General features: G+C 38.7%; 1 protein-coding gene across 2 annotated transcripts in view; it reads left to right on the forward strand.

Moving 5' to 3' along the window:
- The window catches only part of PARP14 (poly(ADP-ribose) polymerase family member 14), a 189,427-nt gene that overhangs the window by 92,814 nt on the left and 83,967 nt on the right, over positions 1-12,646 (forward strand). For both annotated transcript variants that reach the window (XM_063429155.1, XM_063429154.1), the window contains exon 6: positions 6,356-8,634. In XM_063429155.1, coding sequence (XP_063285225.1) covers positions 6,356-8,634 — 2,279 coding nt within the window. The remainder of the gene's footprint in view (positions 1-6,355; positions 8,635-12,646) is intronic.

A 12,646-nucleotide genomic window follows, 5' to 3' on the forward strand; every position in this document is an offset into this window, starting at 1 on the left:
CAGACATCAGCTTACACTCCTAGCAGTCAATCTCCAGCAGCATACAGTGAATCCCCCCAAGAACGAGACAAGGCTCCGTGTTGAAGGTCAAGCAGTGGTCTGTTTATTCAGGGCTACCTGCCCCTGTATTTATGCAGGTCTCCCACCTGGTGGACACTCCCCTAGGGGACCAGATGGAAGACTGAAACAGCAGACAGACATGTATCATTTTCGTACACACAGCCACAATACTTTCCCACAATGCATCTTGGTTTCCTCCTCCCTGCCCTGGAGATAATTAATGAAGTAATTCAATTATCTCCCAGGACAAAGGCCAGACTCCATTATGCACATGGTGACACAGAAACAGACTTTAAAATACATACAGACACATTTTATACATAAAACACAGACATGTAACATATCCCCAGATAGCTCAGGTCTGGGTGCACATTATTAGGTGAATGGCACTCAGACCACACGAATACAGTTTAATTGCCATGGAGCTAAAGTCTTTAATTATACGAACAGGCTCCATGGCATTGCTATCTGGGTTACTACAGTTCACATAAAACATAAAATACCGAATTCCCTGCATTCATCAAATTCATACGAATGAGAACCAGGGGCTGGAGGTTCAGCGGTGCCTGCACGGAAAAGTGTCCGATTTTGGTGCAGAAAAGTGCTGGCTGCCCGGGGAGCTCCAGAACAGCGCCACCTAGCGGCCGCTAAGTGTAACAGCGGCCACACAGTTAACAGGCAATTAACCGCAGCTTCAGGGAGGTAAATTGGCAGCACACTCCAGCTTCTGGGTGGCCAATTAACAACGCCGGCCGGCTTCCCACAGCTCTGGGGAGGTTGGTGAACGGCTGTTTGTTCGGTAGAATGAAATCTACCGAACTGCTGTGCAGAAAGGGAGAAATAAATCCTTCTGCACAGTAAAATTAACCCTTTAGCTGCCGGTCCATAGTCCAGAGGCAGCAGGCGGGCAACCAGGCTCCTCCAATACAATGTAGCGAGATTGGTTTCGTCACACTGCTGTCACCCCCTACTCTAATATACTGCTGACCCCTCCTCCCCTAATACATTACTGACCCCCTCCCCTAATACATTACAGACCCCCCTCCCCTAATACATTACAGACCCCCCTCCCCTCCCCCATACATTACTGCCCCCCTCCCCTCCCCAATACATTAATGACCACCCCCCCTCCCCTCACCAATACATTAATGACCACCCCCTCCCCTCCCCAATACATTAATGACCCCCCCTCCCCAATACATTAATGACCCCCTCCCCATACATTAATGACCCCCCTCCCCCATACATTACTGACCACCCCCCTCCCCAATACATTAATGACCCCCCTCCCCATTAATGACCACCCCCCCTCCCCTCCCAATACATTAATGACCACCCCCCCTCCCCTCCCAATACATTAATGACCACCCCCCCTCCCCAATACATTAATGACCACCCCCCCTCCCCAATACATTAATGACCACCCCCCCTCCCCTCCCCATTACATTAATGACCACCCCCTCCCTACTACACTAATGACCCCCCCTCCCCTTCCCAATACATTAATGACCCCCCCCTCCCCTTCCCAATACATTAATGACCACCCCCCCTCCCCAATACATTAATGACCCCCCCTCCCCTCTCCAATACATTAATTAATTAATTAGGTCCCCCAAACCCCTTTATTCTTACCTTTACAAGTTCCAACAGCTCAGGGAAAAAAGGCCGCGATGCAGTTTCAGTAGAGCCGCCGCCGCATGTGACGTCATGTTGTCATTTGCCGCTCACATCCGGCGGCTGACAGGAAGCAGCAGCGGCCGGCTCAGGTGTGGCTGCGGCCGCGCGGTTGTGCCTGCGGCCGCGCGGCCGCATAGGGTAACAGAAATGTTAAAGCTGCCCCAGGGCAGAGAAATGTTAAAGCGGCCCCAGGGCAGCCAAATGTTAAAGCGGCCCCAGGGCAGCCAAATGTTAAAGCGGCCCCAGGGCCGCCAAATGTTAAAGCGGCCCCAGGGCTGGCGGCCTACCGGTAGGCCAGTCCGGCCCTGTTTGTCGTCAAGTGCCTGGAACTGAAAACGCAACTTGAGGGCACGAACACCGCTGTACTTCCAGGCCGTTCGGGAGCTCTGGTCTTCTCCTATTGTGGTTCCCCATCATTGTTCGGTACTTTCAGACGACCTTAATAATAAAGTGTATTTTGTGCGGCGTTCGGTTGTTTTAGCTGGGATCTGAGCGGTACTCTCACGAAAGGTGCACTCAGACCCCAGCTATCTACCGAACGTCCGTTTGTCAGAATAACATGAATATTGTGAAAGTTTTGAATTTAAAGGTAAAATGCCGGTTCTGCTGCACGGAGGGATAATCCACTTAATGGTGTATTTCAGTGGGAGTGTCCCTCTCGTGCAGCAGTGCCTGATGGGAGAAATGCTCAGAATGTTAAGTCCCCCATGTAGTCCCTTACTGTATTACCCCTGCTATGTCAGTAAGGAAACCCCTTGCATGGGGACTTGCATAAATACTGGAAGCTGTGAATAAAGACCTCAGTTGACTCCCAGAACTGTGTTTCGTCCGGTTACGGGGGATTTGGGATATTGCCTTACTTTTCAGCGCTGACTGTGGATTACCTTTAATACCAGCAGAGATCGTGGGATTTAATATTGCGCTACAAAGGTTTTGGGGGTGTATGAGAGCTAGGAATGAGAGGTTTTGGGGTGAGTAGGAGAGCTGGGAAGGAGAGGTTTTGGAGGGTGTAGGAGAGCTAGAAAGGTGAGGTTTTGGATTAATATCTTATTTGCTGTAGTATGTTAGAGTATTTTATTCTCTATGACACTGTCATGTGGTTTACATTCCAGCCACTGTTAATCATTTCTATAAAATGTCTAAGTAAAGTGTTGCTAATTAAATGCTGAAAACCGTTTCACATTGGATCGCCAAAGTAGATAGTGGCGGACCGCCCGGTACCCCGCCTGGGTACATCCGCCAAACACACTTCCTAGCTATCAACGAAATAAGAATATATACTGGCGCTTAGATTAAAAAAAAAATGTGCAGTGTTATCCAGCAATATTCACACAAATAGCTGCTGTGACACCAAGTGTAATCTTTCCACATACACCAACTACATAAACCAAATACAAAAAGGTGTAGCGCTACATACACATTTTTGCTTAAAAAATGGAAGGAGTGTTCTTCCAAAATGGACACAGTAGTGTTAGTATGTTCTTGCTGGGAAATACCTAAAAATGAAATAAAACTCCCATAGTGTGACACTGTTGTATGTTCCAACTCTTATAAGTATATATATAGAAACCACTCACATTCTCCTGAGCTATCCACCAAGCTCAGGGATAAAACGCTCACAGATCCATAAAGGCAACCTTCCCCTTCTTCAAATTAGGTGGTTTTGCACGATGTCAGCTAGGACTTAAACAAAGCATATATATGGTGCAATATTGCCTTAGGCCAACAGTTTTATATATAGTAATAGTGTGTTATACTCACAAGGATGGAGCCATAAATAGGCTCGTTTTCAGCACGTTGTGTAGTTCAGGACTACACTCCTATTAGCAGGACTCAATAGCCCAATATATATTTAAAAATACTTTTTATTGGATGATCTCAAGTTAAAATTCTAATGGCCAATTAGAAAATCACATGAAATCAACAAAAATCAAAACGAATAAATATACAAATTATATAAAATTCTAAATAAGGGCATAAAGGTGATGTATAAAGTCCCCAGGACACATTTCGCCGATCTCCTTTTAACTTCCTCAGCTGGGTAAATCTTCCAATACAATCCTCCATTTACCTGGAGTCCTGTGTTCTATCAACAAACCCTACCCCGTGAAAATAGAACACCGGTCAGTGTGTGCGTTTCAAGCCTCCCTCTCGGTATTGCTTACTTCCGCATATGATGTCATCTTGATCATGTTGCTACAGCTGCATAATTGCACTTTTACTGCGGACCTTGATCTCTCATACCAAGTGATCGGATGAGTAAGATGTGCTGTCAGAGGGACGGAAAAGAGATAAGGAAGATCTTATCATAACTAATACTTAAAATGCCTGTGACATATACAATAATATAAACAGACTTATAACAGCATATTTTCGTGAATGTGTCTTAAAAATATATATATCTGAGAATCAGAAGGAATGTAACAGGCAGAAATAGATCTATTAACACCGAGGTCTTGCTAGAAGATGGCATACCGAGGTATAAATTAACCATTGATATCAAAAGTCTTAAAGTATTATCTCATATGTTTATATTAAAAAGCTCATTTGTGAAAATGGAATACTTAGTGCAAAAAGCTTCACAATTCCAAATAATGTCACATAATATCAATCTTGATACATAGATTCTCACATGAAGATACATTTCTCTGTTACCAATTATATGTAAACACTAGGTGTCAATCCACTTTTTCACTCTGGAGCACCTTTTATTTATGTCTACCATATTATAGAGAAAAAACTTAAAGCCATATCTATACATATCATTTACTTTTAAAATTCCGTATCTTAAAGGTATATTACTAAAGTTTACTAGAAATGTTTTTTATAGCTCCTTAATACATTTCTATATTCCTAATTCAGTATATCCCCCTATAGGATTATACTTAGTGTGTTATACACATAATTCTAACAAACAGATTTTAATGATAAATAGATAAAGATGTACCAAATATATATATAGAATATGATTTTAACCGTGAAATCTTAACCAGGGCTTATATAATAATAAGTTAATAAATATATATTTATAAAAAGAGAGCGAGAGAAAAAAAATCTTTAAAATAGCTGTCTATCTAAAAAATACAATAATTACTCTAAAAAATGGCAGATTTTGAAATCTGAATTGATGATACATTGACGATATTTTCTTTTTTTTGGAAGGGAGGTGTTCAACTTTTAGAACAGTTTTTAGCTTTTTTTAAACTCTAATACATGGGGTATTAACCTTACTAGTACCTGGAGCAACAAGGAAGTATCATTCTTAGATCTTGCTATTTTTATAGAAGAAGGAGGAATTAAGACGAAAAACTTTTTTAAGAGAGAGCTGTCATTTTACTCCTTGGTTGGAGAATGCCCCTAGAGGCTAGTTTTTACGTATAAGGCGGAATTGTACGGACCTGTGAGCGTTTTATCCCTGAGCTTGGTGGATAGCTCAGGAAAATGTGAGTGGTTTCTCTATATATACTTATAAGAGTTGGAACATATAACCGTGTCACACTATGGGAGTTTAATTTCATTTTTTAAGATGGAGATGCCCAGTTAGAGGATAAAGAGGGTGAGTTTCTATATTTCATTTTATTTTTCACATCTCACAAACACGTATTCGTTTAATATAGGAATATTAAAGTGAACACAATATTAAAACATTTCAGAAGTGACAGATCCCTTTCATATATTAAATGAGATATTAATCCCTTTGTCTCTCAGCCCTGCAATACCTATATTAGTCGTTCTTTCTGATTTTGCCCTACATTCATTAACCCTTCCTATGCAGCAAATTGCCCCTCGTCCTCCCCCAACATAGTCTTATATCTAATTTAACCCCATCCAGTGACGACAATCACCCTTCATGTTCTGTGCTGTTCAGTCCTCATATTAACCCTTTCCATATAACCACTTACCTCCCACCTCTCCCTATCCTTTGCGTGCTTCATCCTCCCATTCTGTCTCTATATTAACCTGTTTAGCCATCTTGCACCCAGGTAACACCCATCCAGTATTCTCCACATTTTCTCCCACCATCTTCCCAGTGAATGACTACCCACTGTGCATTGCAGGACTTACCGTACCCCACCCCCTCCATCCACTCCCCTGTACATTACCATTCTGATATTAACCCCTGCCCTACCAGTCATTTTCTGAATTTCTGCATTGTATCTCTATCAGGTATTTTATTTACCGGTATGTTGGTACACTGGAACTGGACATAGGAGAGCTTTGCAACAATGGGCCCAGTATGGAGGGATATGGGCCCAGTATGGAGGGATATGGGCCCAGTATGGAGGGGTATGGGGCCAGTATGGAATGGTATATACACTTTATGGAGGGTATGGGCCCTGTAGGGGGGATACAGGCACAGTACGGAGCTGTGGGCACAGTGTGGAGGGATATGGACACAGTATGAGGACTGGATGTACGTGTACGGTCACAGTATGGAGGGATATGGGCACTGTGTGGAGTGAAATCTGATGGTGTGGATTTAATTTGCAGTCCTATAATTAGAATATGTTACTCTCTGCAAGTCTGAGTGATGAAATAATGTCTTAAGTATGATATTCATTTATTCTGACAATCTGTAACAACCCCCACATATCGGTAAATGTGTGTTTCTTTACAGTTACCAGAAGAGTTTTGGCACAGAAACACGTGTTTGGGAAGACTCCAATCTCTGTATACCCGTACTATGTGTCACTGAGTGTTACACTGTATGGAAAGAATGGGCCGTCTGTCAGTATACCTGCACCCCTGGAGATCCCTGTAAGTCCATATATCCTGGAATTCATCCTGAACGATGCCCAGAGAAAACTCAATATAGAGGAAAAGATGGCAGTTCTTTACTGTGAGGTCGTTTGGCCAGATGTCCAAAGCCCAAACCTCGTTATTAAACTGGGTATCTCCAGCGATATCTCTACACATCTCAGGACTCTGGCAAAGATAGCCCCAACCTGGAGAGACAAGGTTTCTGCCGAGTTCTCACTGCTTATTTCAAAGTACAAAGTCGCAGAGTATAAGGTAACGGCGTCCGTTTGGGAAGCCATCAAACAAGACATCGGCAGCTCTGCTTATACTGCAGTTTTCATCAAACCAAACTTGGCCAAAGAGAAGGTTTTCCTTGCAGGGTTTTCAAAGGATGTTGTCCAGGTAGAACCTCTAATCGGGAAACTCATCGACAATACCACTCGTAGGATCGATAGAGAAAGGCAAAGTGTGACAATATCTGAGCCACTAGATCCAGCGTTCTATGAAATAATGTCTAGAAATGGTCTTTTGAAGAACATACAAGTGATCTCTCCAGAACTGAAGTTGAATTATGATGCAAAATCAAAGAATTTACAATATAATGGATTGAAAGAGGAGGTGCGTAACGCCAAATCTGAAATAATTAACATAAAGAATCAGCTGAAATCTAAATTCATTGCCTTTGATCCCCATATCTTCGAGTTCCTCAAATCTGCTGATAGCAAAGAGATGTCCTGTCTCCTCTTCATACGTCACAATATTCAGGCCATGTTTGAGAGCCAAGGTGACACCATTAAACTAACTGGTTATTCCACAAAGGATCTGTCAGACGCAGAGAAATGTATGAAACAAGAGTTAGTTTGTAAGAAAGTTGTTGTTAATGATAAAAGTATAATAAAACACACAGAGTGGAAAACTCTTCACAAATACTTGCACGAAGTTTTTAATCCTGAAAGGTGTACGTTTCTGATGGAGATATTTCCTCCAGGAGCAGAGAGCGAGCTAGTTATCTCCGGCCTCTCCTCAGTAGTAGAAAATATTTACGAACAAGTTGATAATTTTGTTGAGGAAAACACTCCATTGGAGAAGACTATTAATGTCAAATCTATGGCTGTTTCACAATTTATCAAGGATGAAAGGGCATCACTTTGGGGGGATGTAAAAAAGATGAATGTGAAATTTGTAATAAATCAAAGAACAATCACATTGAATGGGTCAAAGTCGTCCATACTGAAGGCAGCTGCCCAGATAGATATGTTTCTGTCAAAACTGTTTACGGACACTCTGCGCATCGATAAACCCGGAGCGAAGGCATTCTGTATGGATAATGAAGACGTGTATGTCAACACAGCAAAAAGCAAATTTAACTGCATCATTTCTTTTCAAAAAGAAAAGGAAAGCAGCATCACTTCCGAAGAAATTAATCTCGATAAACCTCACTTCCAAATAACTGTCTCAGGTGGAGTCACCGTAGCGGTGTATAAAGGTGACCTGTGCCGTCACAGCGTCGATGTCATTGTAAATGCAGCAAATGAAGATCTGAAGCACGTGGGGGGGCTGGCATTGGCTTTATTAAGAGCAGCTGGACCAAAACTACAATCTGATTGTGACCGTATTGTTATGAAGGAGGGAACGTTATCGCCTGGTGATTCGGTAATAACAGACGCTGGTAACCTGCCCTGTAAACATGTCGTACATACGGTAGGGCCCAGGTGGGATCCTTCATCGCAGTCAAGATGTAAGCGACTCCTCCGGAGAGCGATAACTAGCAGCTTAGAGCTTGCGGCAGAGAATGGTCACAACTCCATCGCTATCCCAGCCGTCAGCGCAGGGATCTTTGGGTTCCCTGTAAAACAAAGCGTGGAAACTATAGTGGAATCTGTTCGAGAGTATTTGGAGAGTCATGGTCACAAAAGCAGTTTAAACAGGATTCATCTCGTGGACAAAAATGATGACATCATTAAACATTTTACTGCTGCTTTAAAAGATGAATTTGGAGATCAGAAACCAAATATCTTTCCAAAGCGCAGCAAGGAAGGTGACGGAATGAGTCGTCCCTCGTTAACTACAGAACAAACAAGCAAAAATAACAGTCATTTCACCACCAAGGAGGGTCTGACCGTCAGATTAATAAAAGGAAACATTCAGGATGCAACAGTAAGTCTTAACAAGATGAGGTAAAACAGTTCAATTCGTTCATTTACTCACATATTGCATGTCTTTCTTACAGATTCCTTGCTAATAAATACATGCAAGAGTTCAATGTTAGTTTATTGCTAAATTAACCCATATCCCAACCTCTAGAAAATGAAATGTTTGCTTAAATATTGAACCTAAAAACAAAAAATACTTAATATTGATATTACATGATATTACTAGGGTGAGATATTGATATCGTTATATTATTATTATTATTATTATTATTATTATTATTATTTTATTATTTATATAGTGCCAACAAATTCCGTAGCGCTGTACAATGGGTGGACTAACAGACACATAATTGAGATCAGACCACTGGACGTACAGGAACAGAGGGGGTTGAGGGCCCTGCTCAATGAGCTTACATGCTAGAGGGAGTGGGGTAAAATGACACAAAGGGTTAAAGTAGGGGGATTAAATAGTTTGTTAGAGAAGGGTTTATTGAGTGCTTGGTAGGTCATTTTTGACAGTTGCAGGAAAGGAGTCATGGGGTGGGGGATGAGAAGCCTGCTGACAGTTTAATTGATACGCTTTAACGAAGAAGTGAGTTTTCAAAGTTATATGATATTACTAGGGTGAGATATTGATATTATTACATGACATTACTAGGGTGAGATATTGATATTATTACATGACATTACTAGGGTGAGATATTGATATCGTTATATGATATTACTAGGGTAAGATATTGATATTATTACATGACATTACTAGGGTGAGATATTGATATTATTACATTACTAGGGTGAGATATTGATATTATTACATGACATTACTAGGGTGAGATATTGATATCGTTATATGATATTACTAGGGTGAGATATTGATATCGTTATATGATATTACTAGGGTGAGATATTGATATTGTTATATGATATTACTAGGGTAAGATATTGATATTATTACATGACATTACTAGGGTGAGATATTGATATTATTACATTACTAGGGTGAGATATTGATATTATTACATTACATTACGAGGGTGAGATATTGATATTGTTATATGATATTACAAGGGTGAGATATTGATATTATTACATGACATTACAAGGGTGAGATATTGATATTATTACATGACATTACTAGGGTGAGATATTGATATCGTTATATGATATTACTAGGGTAAGATATTGATATTATTACATGATATTACTAGGGTGAGATATTGATATTATTACATTACATTATGAGGGTGAGATATTGATATTGTTATATGATATTACAAGGGTAAGATATTGATATTATTACATTACGAGGGTGAGATATTGATATTATTACATGATATTACTAGGGTAAGATATTGATATTGTTATATGATATTACTAGGGTGAGATATTGATATCGTTATATGATATTACTAGAGTAAGATATTGATATTATTACATGATATTACTAGGGTAAGATATTGATATTATTACATAATATTACTAGGGTGAGATATTGATATTATTACATTACTAGGGTGAGATATTGATATTATTACATGACATTACTAGGGTGAGATATTGATATCGTTATATGATATTACTAGGGTAAGATATTGATATTATTACATGATATTACTAGGGTGAGATATTGATATTATTACATTACATTATGAGGGTGAGATATTGATATTGTTATATGATATTACAAGGGTAAGATATTGATATTATTACATTACGAGGGTGAGATATTGATATTATTACATAATATTACTAGGGTAAGATATTGATATTGTTATATGATATTACTAGGGTGAGATATTGATATCGTTATATGATATTACTAGGGTAAGATATTGATATTATTACATGATATTACTAGGGTAAGATATTGATATTATTACATAATATTACTAGGGTGAGATATTGATATTGTTATATGATATTACTAGAGTGGGATATTGATATTATTACATTACGAGGGTGAGATATTGATATTATTACATAATATTACTAGGGTGAGATATTGATATTGTTATATGATATTACTAGAGTGGGATATTGATATCGTTATATGATATCACTAGGGTAAGATATTGATATCGTTATATGATATTACTAGGGTGAGATATTGATATTATTATATGACATTACTAGAGTGGGATATTGATATTACATGACTACTAGTGTGAGATATTGATAATGTTATGATATTATTAGATGATATGACTAGGATGGGATATTGATATTATTACATGACATTACTAGGATGGGATATTGATATTATTACATAATAGTACTCGGGTGAGATACTGATATTATTATGACATTACTAGGATGGGATATTGATATTATTACATAATATTACTCGGGTGAGATACTGATATTATGACATTACTAGGATGGGATATTGATATTATTACATAATATTACTAGGGTGAGATACTGATATTATTATGACATTACTAGGGTGAAATATTGATATTATTACATATTATTACTAGGGTGAGATACTGATATTTTTATGACATTACTAGGATGGGATATTGATATTATTACATAATATTACTAGGGTGAGATACTGATATTTTTATGACATTACTAGGATGGGATATTGATATTATTACATAATATTACTAGGGTGAGATACTGATATTATACTGACATTACTAGGATGGGATATTGATATTATTACATAATATTACTAGGGTGAGATACTGATATTTTTATGACATTACTAGGATGGGATATTGATATTATTACATAATATTACTAGGGTGAGATACTGATATTATACTGACATTACTAGGATGGGATATTGATATTATTACATAATATTACTAGGGTGAGATACTGATATTATTATGACATTACTAGGGTGAAATATTGATATTATTACATATTATTACTAGGGTGAGATACTGATATTTTTATGACATCAATAGGGTAAAATATTGATATTGCATGATATTACTAGGGTGATATTAATGTTATACGATAAATACTAGGGGGAGATAAAACTCGACTTACATATTCTCTCAAAATTCGTCAGTTTGAATGTTTAAGAAGTGAAGCACAATCTGTATAATTAACATGATGGTTGTATTTAGTTTGACCAATTGTAGATTATGCTAATGTAGTGTTTCTTTCATTTTAATTTTAGTAAGACAGGAGGCGAGTATTTTGCATAACTTTCTTTAATTTAAACTCCAGCAGCAACAGGTCAATCAACAAACTTTAACCAATCAAAACAACCAGTCATCACATATATAAGTAAGGACAGCCCCCAACTCTTCCTCTTTCTTTGATGTGGGCGTAGATAATCCATTCAACAGGAACAGAAACCGTAGAACTTTCTGATAACTTCAAATAATCCCGTAGTGGTAAAGTCGAGATATCCCAACTGAGTTCGGTGGTTATAGTCATGCTGAAAGAAAGAAACAAGTGACCGTAATTCTACGTCTTATTATATTAAATATCGAATATATAACAGTCATAATGTTCTAATAAAATCGACTACACAAACTCTAATGTATAACAGAGCAAACCAAGTACTAGCTACATAGCATTCATTAGAAAAATATATATAAAAAATCCTTGTTTTACTGCTAAACAATAAAATTGTAGAAAACATATAGAAACATACAAAGACAAATAGAACAAAATATGAGAAAGATAAAGGGGGGGGGGCTGGAAACAGGGAGGGAAAATACTCACCTCCTGTCATTACTAAAATTAAGATTATAGGTACACTACGTTAGCATAATCTACAATTTTACCACATGACAGGAGGCTTCATATTTAGCATTTTTAACGATATTCAATTGGAGAAAAAGAAGCGTGAGAGGAAGGTCAAAAAGAATTAACCTGAAATGTGTCCTCTCGCAACCAATCCGCCAATCGCATAATATCCGTGAGCGATGCACCCGTCGAAAAAGCATGCGTTGCCGATGCGCCCCGTATGGCATGAGCGCCACAACAAGATTCGATACCTACCAAAGTAAGAATCCAACGTACCCATCGAGCGAGGGTAGTAGTAG

This window comes from Pelobates fuscus, chromosome 8 (assembly GCF_036172605.1).
Source record: "Pelobates fuscus isolate aPelFus1 chromosome 8, aPelFus1.pri, whole genome shotgun sequence".
NCBI classification, from domain to species: domain Eukaryota; kingdom Metazoa; phylum Chordata; class Amphibia; order Anura; family Pelobatidae; genus Pelobates; species Pelobates fuscus.